The sequence below is a fragment of the Pezoporus occidentalis genome, unplaced genomic scaffold (genome assembly GCF_034315485.1).
Source record: "Pezoporus occidentalis ecotype Australia unplaced genomic scaffold, CSIRO_AGI_Poc_V1 ctg128, whole genome shotgun sequence".
Classification (NCBI taxonomy): domain Eukaryota; kingdom Metazoa; phylum Chordata; class Aves; order Psittaciformes; family Psittacidae; genus Pezoporus; species Pezoporus occidentalis.
The window spans coordinates 423,628-450,729 of NW_026913082.1; the positions used below are offsets into that span (position 1 = coordinate 423,628).

The following is a 27,102-nucleotide window of genomic DNA, read 5'->3' on the forward strand; positions in this document are numbered from 1 at the left end:
TAGAAATGGGTCTAGTTTATTTGTCTGTATCATTAGCCTTTTATGATCAGTTGCTGGTGCAAATCTCATGTGGCCTTATGGTTTAGACTTCAGGTTTGGAAATGTAGATCTTGTTTCATTCAGACTCTGAAGCAGTGTTGAACTTGATGGGAACAGTGCTTGCTTACCTAAGCAGGTTTGCAGACTCTGGGGTGTCTTTCAGGACATTGTTCCAAGGCAGAAATAACTTTGTCCTCAATTCATGTGAATCGACCTGTTTTTTTCACTCCCAGTGTTTGACTTTGTGGCCAAGCCTGGCAGGGTTTTGCTAGAAGCTATGGATAATTAGGGAACTGGGAAAGTTCAGGATGTAGCCATGGATGGTTCACGTGTGTGACACACAGTGTATTTCTGTGGCTTTCAGCAAAGGACGGTTTGTCTTTCCTCAGGATTTTGGGCAGATCTCTGTGCCACTATGATCCTCACTGCTTCCCCATGGGAGCCTGGGTGTCACACATACTACTCATGGGCTGCATCCCCTTCACCAGACCACTTCCTTGGTCCCTTCTTTGGCTCCATGCACAATCTCTCTTGAGAAGAAATGTGTGTTTGTCAACCACCATCATGGTTTCTAATCAATCATATGCACCTCTTCACGGTATGGGAGCAAAGAGGGGGTCAGCAACCTACGGTGGAGAACAGTGGAGTGGAAGTGGATGGAGACAGCGGGAAGGGGATGTGAAAGAGGGTGGTGTGGCAGCATGGGGGATGGCAAGTCCTAGCATAGCTAAGTTGGGTGTAAGCAGCTTCCCCACTCGTTGGGTTGCTCTTCAGCAAGGCTGTGGTTATTCACGCAGGATAGCACAGGTTGCCTGAGGCTGAGGCCTTAATGTGAAAGTCGTCTGGGGGACGGTAAGGTCCAAGTCAGACTCTGAAACTCCTGGCTGGGGTTGAAAAGTAAATGTCTGAAGCAACCCTACAAAGAAGACGAACAGCTCCATCTTGGCAAGGCTTTCTCCAATGCAGTTCCTTCGCCCTGCAGATGAAAGCGGCATGTTTACTTGATGGAAAGAGCAGACTACAGTGTGTGCCATGCACATGTTAGCATCTGAAATGTTGTGATGGGAGAAGCAGTGACACCTTTAAATGCACCAGAAATATTTTGGAGTAGAGGAACCCAAGCTGCTGAAGCTAGCTGTCCCAGTCACGCTGGCACAGTGTGCCTGCCTGGTCTCTTTTGTCACACAGCCACCTGCAGCAGCAAGTCGCAGCAATATTATAGGGTTTTTATTCATTTATGTTGTACCTTCTCCTCTTCTTAGCTCTTCCAACTCCCTCAGCATCTTTAATCCATTCTCTTTGAAAAGCAGCCTGACAGAAAAATGCCACCTCCTCCCAAAGTGGAATGGCTTGAAACTCACTTTTCCTGTGGAATTTATCCTAACATCCCACTTATAGAAAAGACTGTGTTTCTTCTTTCCTACCCTCTCTCTGTGCTAGGTTCCCAGCCCCTGTGTGGTGGTCCCTGTACTGTTGCAGCTCTTGGTGGACAAGCAAGGACTGGCTTTTTAATGTCCAAAGTCAGTACTGAGGCTCTGGGGTTGGAGCACATTCTGGAATTCCTTCAAGCCATCCTTTCAGAGGAACAGCTGGAAGGTTTGAAGTTGCATGGGAGGATTTGTAGGATTCTGCAGGAAATCTCCCTTTATAGCACTTAGGGCCTCCTGCAGTGTTGGGGTTTGTTAACTCCCAGCAAGACTCTTCCATCCAGCTGTGCCCTTTCATAAAGCACACTGCTGCAGCTATGGAGGGCACTGGCTGGGGGCAGGAATGTCTGGAAATGAGCAGCCTTTGGAAGTGCTTATGGCTGTTAGGAAGGCATGGAGAAAGAGACTTTTCTTCTTCCAGGATGTCTCAAGGGAGGATTTCTGATACCTAACAACTGTTCCTATGATTAGCTCACTTTAAGTCCCAGGGTTTATGAGCCTCCAGAAAGAGAATATTAATTGTATTTTGAAGGCGAAATTGAGATTAAAAAGATCAATAAAAGAAAAAGTTTGTGACTTGACCAAAATGCCAGTGGAGGTAGTGTCAGGGTCACCTCCCCTAACCACAGGGCTGCGCTTCTTCCTCTAAAAGAGCAGGTCTTGCTGGGAATCTTTGGGAGCTCTCAAAAGTGCCACTGGAAGAATCACAGTCCAGGGTGACTTCTGGGAACAATCCAGGGCCTTAGATTTAAGATTTCATAGCGAGAGTAATAAGGGTTGGTGTATTCTGTCCTGTACAGGATCTCTGCTGGCTGTAATACCAAGCCCAGGTGCAAGGCTTACTGGGACTCCCTTCCTTGGCTATGGTGGGCAGTGGATGAGACCTTGTCCATCAGACCCACTCACACATGGGACTTGACTTGAGACAGGATTTAAGGGTCCCTGGATTGTACCCTCCCTCCTAGGAGAGCTCATGGAACCCTTTGCATAGCTGTGCTGGCAGCCCCACCAGTCCTGTCTGATTATCCACCTATTGCTGACAGCTTTGAGGCAGTTTTTGACCTTCTGTTGGATGCAGTTTATCTCTTTCTTCTTTCTAGTTGAGCCCTTGGGAACCAATGCCTTTAGTGGTGAGAGAGGTGTGCTCTGAGAGCAGCTGTTTGCCTGAATGCAGAATAGTTGACTCTGTTCAGTTGCCTGGTTGCTTACTGACCAAGTTAAAGGCAGTTCTTAGCCATGAAGACCCCGTTAGTGTACACAGTAATAAAATGATCCTGCTATAGCCTCAGCTCTGTGCAGATCAGCCTGTTGGTTACCTGTGGAGAAGGGCAGGAAAGCTCCTTTCTTTACAAAATTCCCTTCAGCATCAAGGAAGTGGTTAGGGTTGAACTGATGTGGTGTCTCCCATTGTGTCTTATCCAGCAGCACTGAGGTGAGTGATGGGATTACGATTATACCCTGGAAGAGAAGTACATGAAAGCACCAAAGTTAGCAGAAATGCTTTGGTTTGGTTCATTTTGCAGCAGAGACTTCAGTGTTCCAGGACATTTGCTCCACCAGGGGTAGGTGGAGAACTCTTGAGTGGTTTACCCCATCAGTCAGTAGAGAGAGAATTCACTGAGATTTTCCCAGCAGTGTCAAGGACTGAAGCCAAATGCCACGTGGTGCTGTGAAAACCTCAAGGAAAGGGTCAGATCCTGTAAATTACTTCCCTTGCAAGTAATTCACTGTGCAGATGGCATCAAGGAGGTAAACCAGGGTCACTTGTAGAGTGAGGAAGTGAGAGTGACAGAATCGAGTCCTACAATACCAGTCTCTCTGGATTCCGTGTAGTTGAACGGACTCAACTATGAAGCAATAGCCCTACAGTACCAGTGTCATAGACTCAATATAGAAACTCTTCTGGGGATGATTCTGGACACCTGTTTTGGGCTTCTGTCCTGTTATTCCCTCTAAAGATATTGGTCTGTAGTGGCAGTGGCAAAAATGAGGAGGGTGATGTGTTCCTGGGATGGAGCAGTTACCTACCTTGGGAAGGAAGTAGCCCCTAAAGTGGGTGTCAACAGCAGTACAGCGAGGAACGTGGGGCAGGAGAGTGATAAACCTCTGCACTTCATGTAGCACCGCATTTGTAAATGGCATGTTCTTCCGATCCTCATACGTGGCCCAGCTTCCAGCTTTGACAGTTCTCCCAATTTCCTCCTGCACCTTTTCTGGAAGGATCAAGCAAAATGTATGTCCCTGCAAGGAAATGAACTCCCTCCTTGGATCTGGTTTGGGGAAAAACATATTTTTCTAGGGTCTGGAGGGAGAGGGTTCCTTAAAACATCAGCTTGGGTTTGCCCCCTCTATTTCTAGTTCAGGCATGTGGATGGGCTGGTTCCCCGGCATCATACTTTACTCTCCATCCATCCTCTTTCCTAGCAAGGCAAACGGACTATTTTGTTGTGACTTTGATCAACATCTAATTATATCAGGAATTCATAACAATTAAGAGATGAGATTCAGCTCTTAAGGCGAAAGAGCTTTTGTGGATCTGAGACCTCTCCCCTCCTCATATCAGCCATGCCGCAGATAAAGTGGAGGTAAAAGGAGCTCACTTTGAATCTCTGGGTATTTCATCATCAGCAGAATGGCCCACTGGAGCGTTGTGGCTATGGTCTCTGTTCCTGCCATGACCAGGTCGAGTATGGATGCCATTAAGTTGTCATCATGGAAGAGGCTGTCTTTCTTGTTTTTCTCCTTGAAAAACACAAGTGGTAAGAATGGTCTTAAAGCCATCATCAGTCTTAGCTTGGGAAATTCTGCATAGCCTACGACAGTGTTAACTATGATCTTGTGTTTGTGAACTAGGTGATAAAATGGACCTGATCTTGAATGCAAATCATTCACCAAAGATGGAAAGTTTGCAGTGGAGTTTTGGTTCAGCATCCATCTCCACCCAGAAGCAGGCTGAAGCCCAGGACCAGATGCTGTTCATGTACTCAGCCTCGCAGGTTTGGAAAAAGCCCTGTCCATCTATCCCCTTTGCAGAAGGAGATTCAGCTAGTCCTAACTCTTAAGGACTCCTCCTGCCCAAAGGCAGGTTCAAACCCCTAACAATGTTTAAAATGACCTTCAGGCCATTTAGGACTATACTGACCCTTCCTCCACATAGCTGGGTGGAACACTTAGTGCCTAAGGTTGGCCTAGAGCCATTTTGAAAGAAGGTAAAACTCAGAGCCCAAATTTTTTGTGTTGAAAGAAATCAACTGATGTGTGAAACTGCCAAGTCTCTACTAAGGTTAGATGCAGGGCAGGACTAGGACCTGTACTGATGATTTATCGTTCATACTTAGTCTGTAGTTTGTCTTGGAGCAACAGTATCAATGATTAATTGATTTGTTGTCTTAAAAAGAAAGGCAGAGTCAGCTTTCATGTGACTTCATGCATTTTCTACTAGGAAAAAGGAGTTGATCTCATATTATTTTTGCTGCTATTTCAAGAGTGGACTGAGACAGTGGCTTTCATATGGTAATTTTGATAGAAAAATCCCTACAGTAAATTCCACCAACTGTAAGAGACTGACGCTTGATTTCAGTGCCACTAGAATAACGGCATGGATTTCAAGAAGTTTACATGACATGGCTGAAATCAAGACTCAGCAACTGTTTTAACCAGAAAATCCAAAGGAGACATTACAGTCAACAGAGTTAAGCAAATACCTCTTGTTGCTTGAATATCAGCGCATCAATGTAGCTCCTCACACTGTTCTCATTGATATCCTCTCTGCTCGCCTTCATGTATTGCCTTAAAATGGCACGCACGTCTTCTATTTTCCCAAGCATGATCTTGTGGGTTTTGAAAAGAAATCCCAGGAATGGGTAGAAATTGAAATACTAATGAGGAATTAAGAAAGAGAAGCAGTAAGTCTGTAGAAATATCAGCATGCTGAAACAGCTTCTTCCTAAGGCATGACGTATCAGTTGAGTTTTGTCATGTAGCAGTATCTTAGCATCCCAGGGACTTCCCAGGCAGATTTTCATAGGGGAAGGCTTTCCTTATTGAGCTTTGAGCCTTTATTTAGTACTACTTAATTTTAAGCATTTATGCTGTTGCTGGTACCAGGTTAAGCTGTACCAGGTCAGCCTCTCAACAGAGCTGGGACTTCAGTGTGCGTGGCCACCAGCAGTTTCAACCACTATGAGATTAGTTAGTTTTTTCCAGCGTCGGTTATGAAGGACTGGGTATGATAGTTTGAAGGTAAGCAAAGTTTTCCTGGCACTCTCCAAGGAAGCATATTCATGCAGTCTGTGAAATGTCACTCATGTAGACATCAACACTGAATGTGTCTTTATAGAAAAGACACATAGAAAACACAGCACAGGCAAAGCCTAGGTGATGCAATTATGTTGAAAAGGCAATGGCTAAAATAATCATACTTCAGTTCTTATTTTAGCTCTGCACAGATGTGCAGGATGGTTCAAAAGCAGAGCAGCAAAGGGTAATCTGGCAACACGTTTGTGGTGACCAGGGTGGTATCTGGAGGACTGTCACATTTTGGGTGTAATGGTGCTAAGCACTTGAGAACTGCTGAACCAAATGCTATGGTTTGTGTTGCTCACAAATGTAATGTGTCTGCGTAAAAGAATGTTATTCCGTGGGACAGGTTGCTTACGTTCAAATATGGAGATCCCAGAAGAATCATAACTTCATCTATGAGTCTTAGGAGAGTGATAAATGTTGGGTCCTTATATTCAAACCTCTCACCGAACAGCATGACAAAGGTGACGTTGATTGGAGCACAGTTGAAGGACGTCAAGCTAAAAGGTTCCCCTACAGTGGGAGGAGAATGCAGATATTAGTGAGATGTTGCAGCAGCAGTGACATGTATGAGGCTGTACAGCACTGGGATGGTCTGCAGCTCACCTTGGAAGGATTTGATCATCTCAATCAGGAAGTGAAGCTCCTCAAAAATTCTCCCTTCTATCGTTTTCTTCCCCATGCCGAGGTTGCGCATGCTGGATACCGTGAATCTCCGAGTTGTTCTCCACAGCTCCCCAATAGAGAAGAACAAACCTGGGGGGGCCATGAGACATTGCACTCGGCTCACACACAGAGGAGCCCCACCAAACAAAGCAGGGGACAGGATGAGGAGGGATCTCCACAAGTATTTCTGCTGCCCAGTTTCCCATGGATTTAGGGTCTCCCATTTCTGTGTGCCCCATCCCTGTATGCTCTCACCTCCATTCTCTCAGTCTCACTGAGCCTGTAGTTTGGGAAAAACAGGCTCCCACCCAAACCAGTTTGCCACAGCCCTCTCCTTGTGTGCAAGATAAGCAGGTATGGCTTTCAAACCAGTACGGTTTGGCTGTAGAGCTGGGGAGAGATGTAGGTCTCAGTCAGTCCTGCAACATTTCTGACCTCGTTTGGCTGCAAGTCTCAGGCCTCAAGCAACAACCTTATATCTTTGAAGCTTACCCTTTGTCCTATTCCAGTTACAAAGCTATTTTATCAACGTGGAATGGGATAATTCAATCTCCACAACCCTCAGTGCTGAGCTCTTCTATTGAGATTCCCAGTAGCATTGTGTTTTCAGCAATGACACTATTACTATCATTTTGTGGAGGTTTCTGAGTTCATGCCTTGATGATCTCTAACACCACAAAGCAGGGATGGGTATTTCATCCCAGCAGGGTGTTGGAAATAGTATAAGAAAAACTTAGGTTAATATAATCCAAACACTATCTCAGATTGTGCCAATCAAAAAGCTGGATTCCAGCACTTCACATCTTCATGTTGGCTGCAAGGTTTTTAAATGTGTTTGCTTTCTGCAGAATAAACACCGTTTTCAAGCAGTGTAGTTTCCATTTGGAAAGCAAAACTTCTTGCTCTAAAAATGCCAAAGCAAATTTGATTTTAAATTCTTCTTTAATTGATGCAATTTCATCTGGATCATTCCTTTTCTGCAGCTTCAGAGTCAACAAATGGGCATGGTGAGATGTTCCCTGGGAAAGTTTATGACCACTGTTACTTCACCTCTGTGAGTTTCCACCTCTAAGCGGCTCGGTCCTGGGCTGAGAAGGTAAGTGTGAAAGGACTTACAGTGCAATACTGCCAGTCTGCCCCAAGGATATTTTACATGTAAATCAGCTCTGAAAAATGCTTTTCTCCCCATCGATTCCTTTTCTTTATGTAGCGATAAATTAATCTGTTGACATTATGGCTGGGTAATTTAATTTCTAGCTGTAATCCCAACTTCAGCCTGTAACCAGCATATAAAGCTGCCAGGTAGATGCTCAAAGTTAGAGCCACAGCTGAAGCAGAGGATGGAAAATCAAGGCAAAAAGTCCTCTGCAATACTCAGGGATGGGGAGTTGCCTTGGAAAAACTATGGGGTTGTTTGTGGGGGTGAATTTCCAGCCTCAGCCAGTTGCTTCTGCCTGAATTTGCTTCATGTTGATCCACAAGAGCTTTTGTGGAGAGGCAAGATGCCGGGGACTGATGATGTCCCAGATTGTGGCATCTGGCAGTGGGAGAAAGGGAGAAGCGCTACAGCTCCAAACAGCCAAACCAGTTAGTCTGAAGTCCCCTGAAACCATGGGGAAGGTTTGTAAATTCCGCTCTCATTGACATCCAATGGAAATTAACCCCAAAATTACCAGTGCCTTTAAAAATCCCACTCCTCCCCCTCAAATGGTTAGGGCATGGATTAGCAAAAATGCTGAAAAGCAAGGAAGCAGTGCATGGAAGTGAGGAAAGCCAAATGTTTTCATTCTGCTTGGCTTCAGAAGGGCCCAGGGGGGATGTTAGAAAGCCGGGCTCCTGGGATGCACAGTTATGCTGGCACTAAGCAACACCTCCCGCCCACCCTCACTCATTGCTCTAGTACCGTTTCCGTTCTGAATTTGGTCAAATATTGGGATGGATGGTCTGTCTACAAACTCCTCTGTGTAGTTCACAAGCGCCTCCCGCACAACTTCGTACCCGGTCAGGACCACAACTTTCTGGAACCCAAAGTGGAGGGTGTAGATGGGGCCGTATTTTTCTGCAAGCTGAAAAAGAGGAAGGGAAGGAGCGTGCATGGGGGCAAGCACCTGTTCCTTTCTGATATTACATCAGAATTGCATCTGCATTCTGATATTACATCAGTTGCTGCTTTTCTGACATTACATCCTGGCATCCAGCTGGGAATGGCGGTGGAGCCGCCACCTGCAGAGTGGTGCCTGTGAGCTAAAGCTTATCACAGTCAAACCCAATGCATTTTGTATGGATACCTGGCCAGCATCCATGTAGATATTTAGTATTCTTGCCATCAAAGAACCCCCACCCCCATCAGTGCATTATTAATCTGGGTTTGCTCTTAAAGAGAAACTAATGAAAACCAAAAAAACAACCCAAACAAAACACCTAGAGTTAAAACTGGACCTCAAATGGCAACACAAATTGGCAAACCAGAGAAGACATTTTGGTGCAAATAATGATGCTGTTGCCCAGAAAAGCTTTGATATAATGCTCCTTTTGTACTAAAGCATTTCTGCATCCCTGCTATTAGACCAGAGGAACCGTTTGCTGCATGCTGGGTGTTCAGTTTGCCCTGGCTGACCGCAGATTCCAGATCCATGCCCCTCTGCTCGGACATGGCTGTGGTACCTACAGCTCAGCTGAGTGTAACAGGGAAACCCACAGCAGGAGCACCTAGCAGGTGATGAAAAGAAGCAGGAGGCTGCCCGAACTGCTGGCTTTCCCCGTGCCTGTACACAAAGTGATGCTCGTTTCGCACTGAGAAGGCTCTGGGTGTATTTTTGCCATATCACAGGAAGATTCTTTCACTGTGCCTTGCTGGCTGGTTTACAAAGGCAATGCAATGCCTCAGGGAGCTGACACCTCCCCCCCGCCCCTAGGAGCACACAGTCCCACTGGCATGTCCTACATGTGCCCCTGGAACTGCTGTGCTATGCTCTGGTCCCCACTCCTTTTAGCCCAGGAAAGGGGTCTGCAGCAGAGCAATACAGTCTGATGGGGAATCCATGCTTCACAAGGACTGATGTGTGTGCCTGATTCCTGGCAGCTTGGTAACAGCATTCAGGGACAGCTGAGAAGAGGCTGGGCTGGGCTGGAGCAAGGTGATGGGAAGCCACAGTCCAAATCTGCTGTCTAAGCAAACACACGGTGTATACGTGCAGCCTCAGCCTGTGTCGGTTCCTCTGGCAGCTTCCTCAGGGATGAGGGGAGCACCCCATCAGGATGCAAGCATCAACAAACCCTGGTGCCTGCCGCTTTATGCCATCACCATTTTTTGCTCTCTGTGGGGTGAGATGGAGGGATAACCCCTTTGGAGTAATCCCAAAGTAAATGCAAACATAGGCAATACCAAACAGAGCCTAGCAGGTGATGAAAGCATGCGGAGGTAATTCCAAACCGCCGTTCAGAGGCTGCAGCAACGTCTGCCGAGCCCCGCTGAGTAAACTGACCCCAGCCCTGACATTGCCCACAACAGCACCAGGTGCTGGGAGCCTCACCCGGCGGCAGAGCTCTCCCACCACCCTGCTGCTCCTATAGAAGCACCAGTGTTTGCTGAGCACCGGCGTTACGGAAGCCGTGTCGACGCCTCGTCGGGAACCGCCGCTGTCTGTTTGCTCACTCTCTCCCTGACCCCGGTGCAGGTCGATCCCTGCTGGTGCTGTCTGCTGAATCAAGGGGAGAGCCCTTAAGAGCCTGACACAAGCACCCCGGGCTGTGCCAGCCTCATCTTGCACAGGAGACCCGCTTACCACCATAAGCTGGGTGAGTTGTCTTAATTACAGGTTAGTGGAAGAGCTTACAGGCTATTCATTCTGGTTCCTCAGCACAGCTTTTCCATCCCTCTTCTCGTACTGACATCCAGATTTTAATGCGTATCCAAGTCACCAAGAAGGAAGTGGATTTTGCATGGGGCATCTGCATTTGGCCCTCCCCGGAGCAGTTTTGGGGTCACTGCATTGTAGAATTCCACTTGCCAGGGCGGAGGAGAGGGAAGCGATTTCATTTCATGTTAGTTATGTCCTAATGCTTTAAAAGATTTTCGAGCGCCCGAGCTGTCAAATTAATAGTTGAAATCCCACAAGCATTATATACTTTGTGTACATCCTCACAATTACATGAAGAAATCCCGTATTACCCAAAGGTCTTTTTTTAATGAGTGATCGCTCATAAATGGCATCGCATCAACACAGACACTGGCTAGAAGAAGCCTAGAAAAATGTTATAAAGCAGTTTTCACACCTTTACAGTTTAGTTTGAATTAAAAAAGACAAAAACTTTTCACTGATAACATCCCAGGCAGCTTTAAAAATCTATAAGGGTCTGGGTTTGGGGGTTATTGTCCTACCTTCATTAGTGATTTATCTTGCCTTCTAATGTCCACCAAGTGCAGGTTACCAATGATCGGAAGAGGAGTTGGACCAGGAGGAAATTTAAAAGCTGAATTTTTATAGCCAGTTGAAAAATAGACTACAGCTAATAATACTGCTGCACACAGCAGAGAAATTAATGTAGGATCAGAGATAAATGAAATTAAAAAAGACATAATTATTTCAGCAATAATCTGTTTGGGGGGAGCTAGAAGCAATAAAAATGCAGTGGCACTGTTCAGTTTCTGCCAGCTGGCTCTCTGTTTGCTCTCTGCGATCGCTACAAGCACTCGATTCTTATTAAGGTTTGTAGAGTACCTAAATAAATACTGCATACTCCACCCTCTTTAAACACCTCAGAGAATGTGGTCTAAGCAGTTTGTAAAGCCTGTCCAGAAGTAAAGAGAGTTTCAAATTACAAACCCATGCATGTGTGTGCAAGAACATATACATGGGAAAAGGTGCTTGGCATTCTTCTATAACCTCCTCCTCCCCTGAGACCTCAGGGTCCTTCATTAGCAGCACTGTGACCCTTCAAACACTCCACTCACACTGAGAAATAAAAAGGTTTCCTTGAATCCTATTAGAAATCTCCAGGTTTAGATTTGGTTAGGATTTGAGATCTCTGTGTTACTAAGGAGAAAAATAGTATTGTTATGGGAAACTTCAGCTTTCTTGATGTCAAATGGAGATCAAAGGTTGTTAATGATGGTAAAGCCCATGTATCCCTGGAGGTTCTTCGTAAAGTCAGCTCTGAACTGCCCAGAAGGGATGGGATTTCAGACTTGTGTCTGAAGGAGAGGACATGTAATAGCTAGCCATGGAAAATTAGCTTGGATCAAGTGATCATGAGTGGATTCATGAGTGGAATGGAAAGACAAAATTAGATTTGAAACTTTGGGGAAGATTTTTCCTTTTGCAAGAGCAGCTTCTAAGAAACAGAGGAAAGAAGTTGATGAAGTTAATGAAACCAGATGACCTGTTAGGCTTCAGAAGGGGAACAAGAGAGAAGAAAGGAATGATTTTAAATTAAAGATGCTAAACACCTGGAGCTTGCATCCCTCATAAAGGTTTAAATCCTGTATGGAAACAATTGAATGGTTGAATAGTGGTTTTCAGGAAGACATTGGGAATAAACAGTCAATGGAATAAGACTGTTCAGGGAAGAAAGAGCTATCTTACATGATCAGGAAGTGCAAGGTTAAAGGTACATTTGTCCAAAGGTTAGATCATATAAAGGCCATTATTCAGCAAATATGGGTCCTAAGCAAATGCAAAATTAGGGAGGGAAGTGGACCTAATCTGAAGTGAGACACAGCAATGGTTAGCATGGTCCCAGAGCAAACAGCTGCTGGTTGCACACTGGAGCTGCCTGAGCAGTGTGGAGATGTTACAGCCCCAGAGACACCCAGAAGCAGAAGAAGCCCGTTGTGTTGCAACATTTCTGGGATATTTTTTTTTTATTAGTTTCCAAGAAATGGGCTGGAGGCAACGGTTTCCCCCAGAGCATGCCAAGGATGACTCAACCTGCCTGCTCTACTGCGCGGAGAGGCAGAGGGGCTGTAAAGACAGGCAAGCAGGATCAGGGCTGGCACAGGATGCAGAACGTGGGCACCACGATGAGAACTTGTGATGGTATAATTATGCTTTGTGCCCTGTGCAAAATGTTTGTTCCTGCGGGGTTTTGTTTCACTGGCAGCACCCTGCAGTGCAAAAGTTACGTGCTGCTCTCCTGGTATTTCATCCTTGCCCTGGAAGCTGCTAAAATCATAAAAAGGCCTTTCAGAAAGAGACTTAAATTATCTCTGAAAAGCCAGGGGGGGGAGCGTATTGAGGTTTTCTTAAACCAGGCTCTGAGTGCAATGCATTAAAATGACAAAAGGTAAGTAAAGCTCTTGCAATGACAAGAAATTCCTGTCTCAATAATGCGTCTGGTACGTGTTTCACTCCGGAGCTGCGCTGCTACGTGCTCCCCTGCCTGAGCACACAGAGCTGAGCACAAAGCACCTGCCAGGAGCTGACACTGCTCTGGGTGCATTCCTGGGGCAGCCAGGCCCCTCGGGGTGCTTGCAGCCAGGTTGTCCTCCATCCCTTGTGCCCACACGGCAATCTCCTGCCACAGCATGTGAAGCCAGTGATGGTGAGGACGTGGAGCATGGGCGTCATCCAGCAGCCTGTGCTGCCAGTTAGCCAGCCTGGGGAGAGCCAACCAGTAAAGCACCAGCCCTGCATCCTTTAAATTAACTTAAATCCCCCCAAATCTCTGCACCTTCCCTGTCAGTCCCATTCTTGACCAGCAGTGCATCCAGGACCACAGCCTCAGATAACTCCTGCTGGCGTTACTGTGATGAGTTCCTTCTAAGCAAGGGCAGGAGCCATAAGAATCACTGTAATAGACCACAGCAAAGACCCATCCAGAGCCACATCCTGTCTCAGACAGCAGTTGTGATTTTCTGGGATTGGACATCCAATTATTTCCTTGAGCTCTTTGTAGCTATGAGTATTGCTTACTCTTTGCATTGCTAAATGGGTCTTGGCTGCGTGTTGCCAGGGATCCTTGTCTAGAGTGGGTGTATTAAAGGCAGCGCAACCCAACTTTATCAGTTTGACCCCAAATCAAGTTCATCCTGCAACAACAGATAGATCAACAGCAACAGAGCAAAATATTTATTTCTTAAGCAGGAGATAAGATCAGGCTTGCGGTAGTTACACTGCAAATAGAGCAACAGCAAAACAAACATAAGCGAGAGTTACAGACTCCTTGAGATGTGACCAGAAGCTGGGGCTAGCACTGTGGTAGGTACAATGCACATACAAGTGCAATACCACTGCAATAGCAGTACAAGTACAAGGTACAGTGCAACTATTAGAGTGCTGCCTTTAGTTACATGAACTAAAGCTAGTGTGAAGAGTCTGTATCATAGCCAAAGACTGCCCCAACTTGTCATCCCTTCATATTCTCTTCCTCCTTTCTTTCCTTCCATTTGCAGCATAGATCAGCTTTAGGTGACAGCAGCTTTAGTTTTATGTTATATATTAACCATACCTGCCCCCTCAGTCTCTGTAACTTTCTGTTTCTCCCTTTTTTAATTTTCATCCCAGCCTGTCTTTCTTGCCTCAACCAGCACAAAAGCATCTTCAGTGACTCACTGCTCCCTAACCCACCTGTGGTTTCCTCCTTGTTTCACAGCACACACAGCAGCCTCCTCTCTTGTACCTGCACCAATGTTCAGATCTCACACACGTATCATGCTTCCCTCAACTGGTGTAGCCTTGTGGGTATAGGTAGGTGTTCCTACTCCTGATGGCTGTTACATGAAATAGATCATTAATTGTGGTAGTCAAACAGTTGCTCTAGGACAGCCACAGTCTCTGGGGTGTCACCAGCTTTCTGCAGAGACCCCACAGGACAAGTTAATGGTACAGGTGAATGACTTGGTAACAAAGCCTATCCTGCTTCTTTTTCCAGACTCTATTACCAGTTTTACATCTGTTTTCACAGCGACTACATTCAAAATCCTATTATCCGTGACAGTGATGCAGGATCTCTGCTGGCAGAACATGAACATTACCAGCTCTGAATTTGTAACTTCACTTCCTATGAAAGTGGCCAAAGCACATTCTGCAAGCACCAAAATCTCACTTGCGGTTCTTACTGCAATGGGCCTGCTCCTGCTGTGTGCTGAGCACATGTAACTTCCATGGGAGCCCATGGCAGTGGCGTTTGCTCAGTGGTGCAGGCTGAGCTGTTACTCTGCCTGGAGACCTTGCTGCCTATCCCTGACATAAGGAATGTATAAAGAGGAAGACAGCTTGAAGTTGCTGGCTGGCTGTAGCTCTGCACCAGCTGCACAGCCTCTGTGTACCTGGTCTGGAGCTGAAGACAAACAGCATTTTCTAAAGATTTGAAGCTGTATTTTCAGTTAAATGGAAAATACTGTCCTTATTCATCCTAACACTCCTGATACATGAGACTGAAGTTTGAACTGGGAGCCTGTGAAGGATGGTTCACCCTGCAGTCAGTAGAGACAGTAAGCAATTGAGACCTTATGGCAGGTGAATCACCCACTGAAGGAGCCTTTCTCTTTCTTTGTGGAGGGTAGAGAGGGTCTAGAGAGCGACTACAGCTCCTAAGGTGCAAATGGAGAAGAGGGCTGAGACTCTCTTAGCTCTCTGACGGGAGCGTGGCAAGTCCTGCTGCCCAGCCCCAGGCTGCATCACCTTCACACTGCCTTGGCCTTGTGTCCAGCTTTAGCTGTGTGGATTCAGAAACTTCACTTTGTTTGGCCAGTCATTTTCTGCCAGTTTAGGGGTCTAAGATGGCCCAGTAAGGGGTCAGACAAGTGCCAGAGACAGCACGAAGCCAGGGTAGGTAAGGGAGGTGTAGAAATGCCTTTCTCAGCAGATGCAGAAAGCTGCTAGATTGGCCCCATCATAAATAGGCTCTTCAGCATAAAGTGCCTAGTGTGAGTTGGAATGAACCCACTTCCCAAACCACTTAGATGTTTTCTGATAACTGTCCCGTGCCTGGCGCTTGGCATCAGCCCATGTTACACCCTCGTGTCTGGGACTCTGTAATAAAGATAAGGCAGGTTGTATCGCACAATGGAAACTCAGTCTGAAGCTCAGCTGAACAACTGTACTAGGGAGATTTCTAGATCCATTTAGTGTCTGTTGTCTCCAGCAGGGTCATCAAAAATCAGCTCTGCCAATTTTCTCAGCTTGAAGCTTACACTTCAGGCTGAGAAATTCCCCATGGAGGCTCTTAGGGGAGAGCCTCTGATGGGTTACATCTATACAGGAGCCTTGAAGCCATTTCATTCTTTCAGACAGCCCTGAAAACTGCATCTCTGATGTGCTGTTCCAGGAATGAATCACAGTTTCTGAGAGCAGTACTCAGGGGTGTCTGAAGGATCCGCATTAGACAGACACCACAAAAGCTGTTGGAAAAAATGGCATGAATGAAAGAAAAAGAGCAGTGCCTGGTGTCTTCCGTTTCCCTAAAGCTCAGGTACAAAAAGCTTTTTTCCCCTTAACTACACTTGCTTTCAAGCTTGAAGTGCTCACTACTCAAACTCCGTGTTGTCTGGTCCTTCATAAGGCACAGCACAAACCAAGTGAGGCATGGGGTTCAAGGTAAAGCCAACATCAGCAGTGAGATCCAGGTCTGACTTATCCACTCCTGGAGGGGGCTGGAAAACAAATCTGCGGAGCAAGCCAGCAAAGAAGAGGAACAGCTCCATTTTGGCCAGTCCTTCTCCAACACAAGCCCTTCGTCCTGAAAACAGCCAGGAGAGAAGTATATGGTGAGTGCTGTAACTGTTACTGTTGATGTCCGAGACCTTTTAAACTGGATGTACAATCTGTAAGAGCAGGCTGCTCAGGTAGGAAATGCCTTCCTTCTCCCTGTATATTGGAAGTGCTACTGACCTAGTTGCAAACTTCACTGAAGCCTGTAGGTATGTGAAATTATTCAGTGACTGTGGGTAGATCAGTGTCTGCTGGATCTCCCAAAGAGGTGATTACCTGCAGCAATGGTGGACAGGAAAAACGACCAAAAATCCCTTATCCTATGTTCTATGTCCCTGACTTTCATATTTGCCTAGAATCAGGGGGAACCATGGCATTAGCCCAGACCCAGGTGGTACACACACACCCCTCTCACCTATAGAGAATGGAATAAACGCTTCTCTCCTAATGAAGTTCCCATTGGCATCCAGGAAGTGGGAAGGGTTGAACTGATCTGGGGTTTTCCAGTGTAACTCATCATTCAGAGCAGAGGTCAGCAGTGGAATAATCTCTGTACCCTGAAAGGGACCAAAGAAACTCACAGTAGCTGTTTGGACCAGATCACTTTCCTAGTCAAGGCTAGCCACTTGGTTTTTTTCTAATGTGAAGAGAGAAATAAGACTGAGCCATGGCAAATAGAACTGGGGAACGCTTCTCTGCCCCACTGTAGCTCTGCCTGCTATCAGTAGCTGCTGCTGTCTTTTTGGACCACAGAACAGCCCCTTCTTAGAGTCAGATCTTTAAAGAAAGGGAATGAATGAATGAATGCTGAAGTAAAGGTTCCACATTTGGTATAAGAGATTCGAACCAGCGTGATTTAATTAAAGTCTCTGGTTATTCAGGATTCAAAGACTGCAACAGACGACAGTCCAGTGCCTGTTTATAGCAACTACTCTAGATCCAAGACAAAGGATCACATCATAGATTGAACCACACATCGTGGCATCTTTAGATTTTTATATTTTGATTCTTAACTGCTTTAAACAAAACTGTAAGGAATCTGTGCAGCATAAGCTGCTAGCCTCAAAGCTCACCTTAGGAATCACATAGCCTTGGAAATTCACATCGGTAGGAGTTGATCGTGATACGCCCATTGGGACAATATTGGCAAACCTTTGTATTTCATGTATCACTGCATCTGTGTAAGGCATTTTTTTCCGGTCCTCCAACTTAGGCATCTCTCCTGGTTCAATGACGTGGTTCATTTCTTCCTGAATCTTTCCTTGGAGGGAGGAAAGGTTTAAGAAGCTGATAACCCTCTTATCTTGCAACTGAAATTGCCTCCAGTTTGGCCAGGGTGAAGTAATGGAAAATTTTGAGGGGTATTTGGGAAGAGCAGAAGTGTGTGATCAGGGCATGGTGTGGTTCTTTCAGGTTTGTTGTTGAGCCAAAGGAGCTTGTAGTCACTACAGTACATCCCATGCCTGATTCTGATTACACACCTTTGTTACCCCATAACCTTCAACAGAAACCAGATCAGAATCAGCTCCTGAGGAGACCTTTAGTGACGTAAGCCCATAGCCTGCAGGTGAATAACTATGGGGGATCTTTACTGTTAACTGTAGACTGGCCCTCAGCCTCTCCCACTTGGCTGGGCTGCTTTATTGCAATCCAGCTGAATAAAATTCCTTTGTAAAGTCAACGGTTGTTATCTCTCTCAGAATACTCAGAATAATTACTCTGGACAACAACGGATGAGTTCCACTCCCTTCCACAACCAAAGCCTTAAGCATGCATTAGTATATTGTACAAGAGGACTCCTCAGCCTTACTCTGAATTTCTGGGTATTTCATCATCAGAAGAAGACCCCAGCGCACAGTTGTAGAAGTAGTCTCAGTCCCAGCAGCAAAGAGGTCCAGGGTTGAAAACATCAAGTTTCCATTGCTGAACATAGTTTGGCCTTTCTTTGACTCCTTCAAAACATACAGGTAATGGCCATAAGTTCTACAGCAAGTGATACCAATATATGACTGTGTTGCTACCATTTTGTCTGCAATTTGGCTTTTGGTGACTTTATATGCTCTGGGAAACTATATGTCTAGTGGTGGAAATGCCTTTCTCAGCAGAAGGGCCTATTCTGTATGGAATTCGTCTGGTCCCAAGTGTATGCACAGTCCCTAGGTTAGGGGAGGTTAGTTGGCATTTAGCTACTGCAATGAAGTTAATCACTTATTATTCTTACAGGAAGGTTTAGGATGATCTCCTCCTTATGTGTGCTGAGTGGTAACTTATTTCACTTACGTGGGGCATCTTGACAACTAGATCCCTGTAACCAGCAGTTTCAGTGGAGCTATGGAGCGAGCACAGCGCGGCTCAATGTGAGTATGAGCTTTGATATGTTCTGCTTATTGCACTTCTGTTTCCACTCACTCTCAGTCCCACACAGAGGATCAGCCCTAATAATAAGTCAGAGCTAAGAGAACAGAAAGACTCAGACTTGGCTTTAAAGTACCTGTTGCTGCTTCATCAGAAAGGCATCCACAAAGCCTGTTAAGTTATTTTCATTAAACTCTTCCTTGTGTGCCTGGAATTGCTTCTGGAGGAAAGCATTCAGTTCACTGATGTTTTGCAGCACAGTCCTGGAAGCTCCAGAGAGAAATCCAAGGGATGGGTAGAAATTATATAACTGTGGAGCAAGAGAAGCCTTACTGTTAATTGGCATTTTGAACATACACCGCTGTCCCAAACCACACTGCTGGTCCCTTGTCCCATGCCCTGACATCTCAGGCCATAATTCCCCTGCATTCTCCTGTACAGTCCAAGCAGATATGAACTTGTGCAGAAATAGAGTGTTCTCTCTGTTATATCTCTGCATGAGTCCTCGACACGACTTTTGGGAGAATCATCAGTTTAATCTTTGAGGGCTTCCAGCTGTTTAGGTGTTGAGCTACAGGGTTTCAGATGTGAAAGATGAGAATGTGAGCATTGTACTTATTTCAGGAGAAGATCTCAGGTGTGTCACATCCTGTGGCAGCAGAAGGGACTTGAACTGACCACCTCCACAGACAAACAATATTGCTGTGTCAACATGGTGCTTTCCAAGCCACTTAGGCAGGGCACCAAGCTAACCCAACTATGCTGTTCCTAGGAGCATAGACATACGTGCTGCCAGGAAAAAGGAGGGGTCTCACCCCATCAACCCATGAGAGGTGTGCACAAGAAGTCCACTAGCTGCCCTGCCAGACAACTGAACAAACACCAGCCGTTAGCTGTCAGCTGGTGCCTCATTCTGGGATGGTCTCTGTACACAGTGTGTAACTCTGACCTGTGTTTGCATGGTGGTTTGAGGGGCTTTGCTAGTCTGGTGTTACAGCTGGCCACAGACCTCACTGTGGCTGAGAAAGACAGCTCCGCCGGTGTTCAAAGCTGAAGCTTTGTGTCAGGAGGGAACAGGCTTATATCAGCTGATAGTTTGCTAAGATTGAGTTTCAGTGGCCAAAATAAAAGAAAAAGAAGTTTGTCAAACCTGGTTCTAGGAGAGGCAGAGACAGTTACCAAAGGTGTGTGTAATACAAGGAGACAGATTTGAGATGGTATTTCAGGATCTGTCTAATACGAGAGACGTATTGTGCTTCTGCTCTTCAAAGAGGTTAAAACAGTTCCTTTGTGAAGACTTTAGCATTTTTTCTTTTACTAATAAGATTCACACAGGGGCCTGGGAATCTGTGTGTTGTGGAACTAGAACCACAGATGTGTTCTGTACAGGCTGGCTGGCTGGCTGATAATGTTCTTGCTCTGAAGAAGCAAGCTGTGAGAGGCCAGAAGGACAAACACAGGCAGCCAGATATCCCCCCAAAACTAAAGGCTAAAACATAAAATCAAGCTCTTACCAGCACCATAGGGGAGCCCAACAGCTTAGTATTTTCATTCATCAGCTTCAGCAAAGTCAGAAATACAGGATCATCATATTCAAACCTCTCTCCAAACAATATAGAGCAAATGACATTGGACACAGCATTGTTGAGTATCATTTTTGTGTCAAATGGTTTCCCTGTATTTGAAGCAATGAAAACAAATGACAATATGATGATGCTTATTTTAGTCTGGTTTCCTATGGAAATGTAGTCCAAAAAATACCCTCATTCACCACCCAGAATCCATGGCAGATAACTCAGTTTCAAGGTTTTAAGGCTTCAGTTTAATAACCTGCTTCAGCATACGCTGAACTTTAACCATGAGATAGCATTTACTTAGAGTTAAACTTTCATTAATCTTTATTGTTCTGCTAGACATTTTTTTTTGTCTCTGGATGTAAGTCTTGACACTCACCATGGTAGGATTCAAAATATTTGATAAGGGAATTTACTTCCTCCAGGATTCGTATCTCAATGGTTCTCTTTCCCATTCCGAAATCTCGCAGTGTGGACAAGGTGAATCTTCTCATAGTTTTCCATAGCTCTCCATGGCTGAATGCTATGCCTAAAATAAAGGTGTAACATCCTTATGTTACCTGTGGTTAATAAACGTTGTTAAGACCTTCTTACACACCAGTACCAAAGCTGCTTGACACACTATTACATAGACAAAAAGCAATCTGTAAGAGCTTGATAATCCCTGCCTGCGAGAATATAATGAACACAGACCCAACCGACCAAAAGGTCACTTACCATTTCCTTGTGTCATTTTCCTAAATATGGGTATTTCTGCCCTCTCTCCAAATTCTTCAGCATGATTTAAAAGGGCATCCTTGATGGTTTCATAGCCAGCCAGTACCACAGCTTTCCTGGGTCCAAAATGCACAGTGAAGACATTGCCGTATATCTTGGAGAGCTGTCAAGGTGAATAAATATGTTCATTCTGAACCCAATCTGGACCTAAAAGCTAGCAATAGCCACCCTAGGTGCTTTCTAGCCCCAAAGGAGCCTCCTGGCCCTGCCTGAAGTCTCCAGGTGCTGCTACAATGCAACTAATGAGCAACAGCTATCAATTGCCAGCATCTTTGCTTGCACCTTGTTTGCACAACAAGGTGTCTGCTATCACTGCTTCTATCGGAGAAGTCAATAAAATGCCATTGCATTCCTGTGGTGTTCTGCAGTAACAGGCCAGCATAGTGATACTACCATTTGGAGGCTGGTTGGAAACTGCTGTAGCAGGCAGCTGAGGCAGGCCTGTTTACTTTAACGCTGGTGACCTGAGGCAAGCGGGTGTGCATACATCTTTGAGGCCGAAGCCACAAACACTACAAAAACAAAGCTAGACAATAAGTCTTTCTTTCAGGACAGCACTTGTCCCTAATTATGTCAAGGTGGGTAGTGTTGCAGTCATCGCGAAATTATTTGCTGGCCACCAGAAACTTGAATCCAACTAGGAAGCAGATTCTTGTAGATAATATCAGAGGAGCTCTAGGCTTTTACAGCAAATTAAATCTGAATCATCTGTTACACAGAAGGGTGGCTTTGACAATCTAATCATTCACTCTGTATTTTAGACTTGGTTTAAACACACTGCAAGCCATCCGCTCCAAATGTCTTCTTGTTTCCGATGCGCCTGAGTTAGCATTTGCTATGTATTAGATACATTCTGAAAATTGAATTTCAGATTAGAAGCAGCTCCCGTTATTACACCAGACAAATTGAATTTGTTTTCATCAAATGGTGGTTTGACGGCTTGGGAGATAACATTAACACTGGTTCTTTCATCCCCGGCAGCTCACAGAGTGTGTGGCAGAGCCAGGGGCAGAGAATTGCAGCCGACTCCTAGCCTTCCTGTGGTCATTTCTTTGCATTAGTACTGTACTCTTGGCATCAACCTTGTTTATTTTTAGCAGCACCATGTATTGGATGTGGCAGGTCTGAAAGCCTATAAAAGCTGCTTGGCAGATTATAGGAAATAAGTCTGGTGCCTTCGCATGACATTTGTATTATTAAATACCCCCGTACCACCAAAAAAATAGCTGTTCTTCCATACCAGCACCCTCAAATATACCCATGATCAGGTGGGAGCTCAGGACCAGAAGCCCGTCATTGGGCTCTTCACAATCCTCTGCACTGTAAATCAAAGCAGGTGAGCACTGCATGACTGCTACAGGAATTCTGTACTTTTGCACCCTAGGGTACCCTTTCTTCTATGACAACCTGGAAGATTTCAGTGTCTGCACTCCCCCCCTCATTGTGGCTCTTCAGGTGGCTGAGAGAATTTACTGGGGACTGGGTTTCCCCCATCATAGTGTCTGGTAAGCCCACATGTAGGGTATGTGACAGGTCATTCATGGCACCTCAACTGTTTCTACAGCAACCGGAAGAAATCTGAATTCACATTGACGTGTCCCCACCACCCTAACGGAACACAGCAGACACTTTCTGAAACAAATATTGCACCTGGATTTATAATATTTAAGTCTTTTTTTTTTCCCTCTTTTAGTGATAAAAGTATCCATGGAGCTGCATAAGAAAAAGCTATTTGTTACCTAGACATATAAAAGCCGTGCATCAAGTCTTAACTAATGCTGGGCAGTGTGTGTGTGCAGGGGAAGGGCTGGGGAGGCAGAGCTGAGCTTTGCCTTGAAGGGGTATAATTAGCTTTGGAAATAAATGTGCATATGATACCATTTCCCTGGAAGTGTTCAAGGCCAGATTAGATGGGGCCTTGAGCAATCTGGTTGACTGAAAGGTGGCCCTGCCCATGGCAGTGTGTCAGAGCTAGATGATCTTTAAGGTTCCTTCCAACCCAAACCATTCTGTGATTCTATGATTTCTTCTGCTGTGGGCATGGTACCCTTCCTTCCTTTCTCCTTTTCTTCCTTCCTACCTACCTTCAGTGGGAAAGGTTTATCTGCAGCGAGACATCTCTTCAAGCCAAATAGCCCATATCTGTCAGCAGGCTGGTCCAACCTGAGTCTTCTACCTGCAGACTCTGAGGGGCTCAAAATATCAACAATATGGATCTGATTGCAAGGGCTGGGGTCTACACTCACATGTATATAAAGGAAGGAATACGTGTATTATAGTTATATAAATAGATACATGTGTGTGCATATATACCTCTAAAGATAGTCATTCTGCCAGCCTGGCTATACATCAAATATATAATTTCTGCCCTCCGCACAATGCAAACACAATCACATCTCCATTTCCACAGTTGTGTTTCTCATTCCAGGAATTGCATGTTTTCCTTCTGCCTGCTCACTCAGACCCTACCTCTGTCAGCGACTGGAACGGCTTTTTCAGGTCCACCACATTCAAGTTTCCAATCAGAGGAAGAGGACGTGGCCCAGGAGGCAAACTGCAAACAGACTTCTTCAAGCTGGTAACGAAGTAAAGGAGAGCAACCAGACCTGCTGCCAGAAAGAGCAACAAGCTAGAGCCCATGTACTGCAGCAAACTCTGTATGGCCATTTCTAAATCAAAGTGTGGGCATGAGCATCTTGGGGTCCCTTTATAGCATCATCTGAACACACCTTCTGGGGAAGTGGCTTTACATGGAGAAAAGGAGCCTAAGTCTTGTTTACTTCCACTTAGGCCAGATGTATTTTATTTTTCTGCCAAAGAAAGCACCCTATTTTATTCTGAAACATGGATTATCTTAATCTGGAGCTCTTATTTCATTTACAACACTGGGACAAGGTGTTTGTTTTCCAGTGAAAATCTGTGTTGTGGACATGTTGTGGTATATGTGATTTCAGGCACAGAATTAAGGGACCGCTCTGGGTTGCTGTCAGGGTGCCAGGTCACAGGACTCAGCTGGACCACTGGTGATGTAAGCTTCCTTGGTGATTCCTTCCCAAGAATGCCTTGTCCTTTCCAAAATACTGGGCGCCAAGCCTCATGCAGGCTATTGCCATTGGACATGCTCAGGATTTCTTTGGAGGTGTCTCGGGCTTTTTTGTCCTCTTCCTTTGCATCCTCTTTCTGCTGCTGCATTGTCTGTATCTGATGGACTGATGTATCTGGTGGGCAATTGGTTTACTATTTTCAAAAAGCTTATTTACGACTGTACTTGCTGTATGCTGTACCTTGCGATACTGAAATCTATATTGACTCTTGTTTATATATGGATACTGTTATAACATCTTTGTTTAGTATTGACTTCCTTCCTTGGGAAGGAAGCAGGACACGGGAGGGAAAGCCCCCAATAATGCATGGCCCAAGGGACAGCTGGCAAGGAAGACCTCAGGGAAGACAAGGCTTGCCGAGGAGGAGTTGGAGTGATGGTAACATGAATATGTGCTAGTTCAGATTGCAGATGGGAGTAGGTCTACTTGCAGGTGACAGCTCTGTTTTCTTGCTACCCCAGTAAAATCACCTCTTTGAGCAACACAGTGTTTTCACTGCTGATGCTGTATTGATCTTCGTCCCCAAAATCCTCTACCAACAATCCCAAAATGACCCTGAAAACACTTCTGCCTCTATTTCACAGTTTACTGTCCAGAGGACTGTGTGCCTGGATGTCCATCATTGTCTCCAAGTCTGGTGATGACTCTTTCCTGTTTGTCCTGCCTGTTTACAAGCAGAGGCATGCAATCCTGGAGGAGAAGCTCTGTCCTGTCCAGCCAATATTTCTGCCTAGGTTGGGAAAGAGATCCTGGATCTTTGTAACCTGGGAGGAGCCAGGGTCAGGCTCTGCAGGTGCCCAGGCAGAGGATGGAGGACAGTGACTGCCTGGGCAGCAATTGCAGAGCTATTGCCAGGAGGAGCACACAGCAACAACCCTGGCACTGCAGGTGAACTGAGTCATGCACCATGCCAGAGCATGGTCCTGCAAGAGCCTGCATGCCTGGGCAACAGCTCCCCAAGGGCCTTTTGCATCCTTGGGGTATGACAACATAGCAGAAATGAGCATGAACAGAAGGCCACAGTTTTAAATGGTGGCTCTGGGGGGAAGAAGCCAATGTGATGCTCTATCACATATTCTCAAGTGGGGATATTTTGCCCCCCAGTTGCAGATTCTGTCAGATTATTGGGCCGTGCTGCTGTTCTACCCTCAGAAATCTTTAGTTTTAATAAATACTTTTCCTAGAATCCTGCAAGGCTCCCGGGCGCAGGCTCCACTGATGGAAAAATGATGATTATTTATTAATACAAGTACATTAGCCGAAGGCAAGGGGAATTAATAAACTATAACTAGATTGACATGAAAAAGGTGCCTGCACATCTGCCTCGTCTCCAAGGCTTGTTATCAGGAGTGGAGCTTTTCCCAGGGGAATTGTCCTGTGCAGAAAAGAACTAGGCAGGGTGGACAGAGAAAGGAGGGCAATGGATGGTCATGTCCATATCATAATCGCTGCACAACTATGGAGTCCTGGTCTGCACCCTCTTGTCCCAGACATTTCTAAGAATACCCTGTTGTGCCAGACTCTTGTCTGAGCAAATGGTGTGTCCACTGAGACTCTTGAGACTTTATAAGATACAGTAAGAGTGATGAAACACCCTTCATGGGCCCATCTGAATACTAATGGAGAAAATGTTGCTCTCCACTCCCAAAGACAAAAGTCTTTGTCTTTCTACCAGCCCAAACCAGAACTGATATCATCTTCAGGTAAGCAACTTTGTGGGCATAGCTCAGGGAAATAATTCAGTTCCTCCTAGAAAATGAGCCTGTATATTAAACAGCCACAGAGTCGTCTAACTTCTGTGTGCTCATCTGGAGAAGGATATATAATCTTCTACTGGGACACAGGTTAATAATGCTACAGTAACAGTAGGATAATGCTGAGAAAGAGCTGTTATAAGGCCATAATTCAGTCAATGAGTTCTGATAACATAATAAACCAGGAGAGTGAACACCAAGTGCTTGTGTGCCTTGCAAGGCTCTGCTACTGATTTACAACCTCAGGAGATGCCTATCAGCCCATGCATTGTTATCAGGGATATATAAAGCATGAGCACACCCTATTAAACATTAACATTCTTAAAGGCTCAGATGCGTTAAAACTCAAGCTGCTCCTTGCTAATGGATTTTGCTCACCTTGAAAAATGCCAATGCAAAAAGGAATCAAAAGCTTTCTGACTTTGACCTCTTTCACTTTTTCATAATTATGGCATTGTTTTATTGGATTACACCTGCTTCTTCCCATCCTGGAGATTGGTATTTCTACAGGATCACTACACTGATCACTATCTCAAGTGTTTGCTAGGCTCATTTCGATACAAATAACTTGCACTGGATTGCCTTTCATTTATCTGTCAAATCAGTGTGTGGTTCACATCTACTGTGAGAAGAAAGACCCTGAAAATACACTTTAAAAAAAAAACCAAACCATTATTTCACTGCAAAATTCCAATGAAAGATTCTTTGGGTGTTTTTTTTTTCCATATTCTAAGCTGAAAAATTGTATGTGATGGGCCTGGTCACTGAGAGAAGAAAATATCATGTATGTGCATAGGACTAGTGCATTGTCTCTGCAGAGCCTAGAGTGACAGTATTTCCCTCTTCTGTTAAGCATTTGCCCCTTTTAGCCACAAACCATTCTCAAGAACTTTGTTGCTTTTAAAAGCCTTGTTCTTGACTGAATAGATGTCATTCCTTCATGAGTCTCACTTGGTGATACATGGAGATCCTGGGATTCAGTGCTTTTAATGTACCTTATAATATGTGTACCTATAAGAATACTCTTCCAGGCCCCACACTTCAGCCAACAAGCCAAGACAGCCTGACCTGGGAAGTGAGTACTGAGGAGGTAAGGTTATAAAGAATTTATTTTCAAACTGTGGCTGAACAAATCAAATGCCTTGACATAGCTCCACAGATTTTCTTGGGTCTCTAGCTGCAGTCTGTCTCAACACAGTATTGCAGAAATCATATTAATTCAAGGGCAATTTGGGACATACCATGAAGGATGGTTAGTTGGTATGTATCAGTAGAGCCAGGGTCCCCACATCTTACTTTTGGACTCCCTGTCTTGATGCAGATAGAGATGTGGATTTAGATACACCAGAATTGCAACCCACAATGTAAGAAAGAAGTTTGCTTTGGCTTTCAGCGCAGTGTTACTATTTCTACCACATTCCCCTCTAACCTGATGAGGTTTTGGCCCAGTC

At 45.2% G+C, this 27,102-nt stretch overlaps 2 protein-coding genes and 1 long non-coding RNA gene across 4 annotated transcripts; 1 reads left to right on the top strand and 2 right to left on the bottom strand.

Moving 5' to 3' along the window:
- On the bottom strand, positions 1-11,205 carry LOC134158222 (cytochrome P450 2W1). Its single transcript, XM_062607958.1, has 9 exons — positions 10,816-11,205; positions 8,338-8,500; positions 6,375-6,524; positions 6,124-6,281; positions 5,171-5,344; positions 4,067-4,208; positions 3,495-3,679; positions 2,783-2,924; positions 1-1,015 (listed from the first exon to the last, which is right to left on the bottom strand). The coding sequence occupies exons 1-9, from the start codon at positions 11,170-11,172 to the stop codon at positions 825-827; spliced, it is 1,662 nt and encodes a 553-aa protein (XP_062463942.1). The 5' UTR covers positions 11,173-11,205; the 3' UTR covers positions 1-824.
- LOC134158232 (uncharacterized) lies at positions 6,520-27,102 on the top strand. The gene is made up of 7 exons (XR_009962663.1): positions 6,520-7,530; positions 10,112-10,232; positions 13,940-15,848; positions 15,939-16,221; positions 17,926-18,054; positions 18,311-18,444; positions 22,178-27,102. It is a non-coding gene; the product is annotated as an uncharacterized LOC134158232 (long non-coding RNA).
- Positions 13,490-23,460, bottom strand: LOC134158223 (cytochrome P450 2K1-like). 2 transcript variants are annotated; one of them, XM_062607960.1, is made up of 10 exons: positions 23,263-23,451; positions 20,734-20,896; positions 20,396-20,545; positions 19,957-20,117; positions 18,579-18,752; positions 17,898-18,039; positions 17,161-17,348; positions 16,503-16,644; positions 15,948-16,115; positions 13,490-15,858 (listed from the first exon to the last, which is right to left on the bottom strand). In XM_062607960.1, exons 1-10 carry the CDS (start codon positions 23,431-23,433, stop codon positions 15,845-15,847), a joined length of 1,473 nt encoding a protein of 490 aa, XP_062463944.1. In that variant the 5' UTR covers positions 23,434-23,451; the 3' UTR covers positions 13,490-15,844. The 2 variants fall into 2 exon arrangements, with proteins under 2 accessions (XP_062463944.1, XP_062463943.1); XM_062607959.1 differs by having other exon boundaries at positions 13,490-16,115; positions 23,263-23,460.

Coding starts and splice junctions, on each gene's coding strand:
- LOC134158222 (XM_062607958.1), bottom strand. CDS start 11,172: ATGCAGTATTTATTTAGGTACTCTACAAACCTTAATAAGAATCGAGTG. Junction 5,345..6,123: donor TGGGATCTCCATATTTGAAC/GTAAGCAACCTG, acceptor ATTCCTCATTAG/TATTTCAATTTCTACCCATT. Junction 2,925..3,494: donor GGGGCTACTTCCTTCCCAAG/GTAGGTAACTGC, acceptor CTTCTCTTCCAG/GGTATAATCGTAATCCCATC.
- LOC134158223 (XM_062607959.1), bottom strand. CDS start 23,460: ATGGCCATACAGAGTTTGCTGCAGTACATGGGCTCTAGCTTGTTGCTC. Junction 20,897..23,262: donor CGTTCCAGTCGCTGACAGAG/GTAGGGTCTGAG, acceptor TCACCTTGACAG/CTCTCCAAGATATACGGCAA. Junction 18,753..19,956: donor TGGGCTCCCCTATGGTGCTG/GTAAGAGCTTGA, acceptor CTTGCTCCACAG/TTATATAATTTCTACCCATC.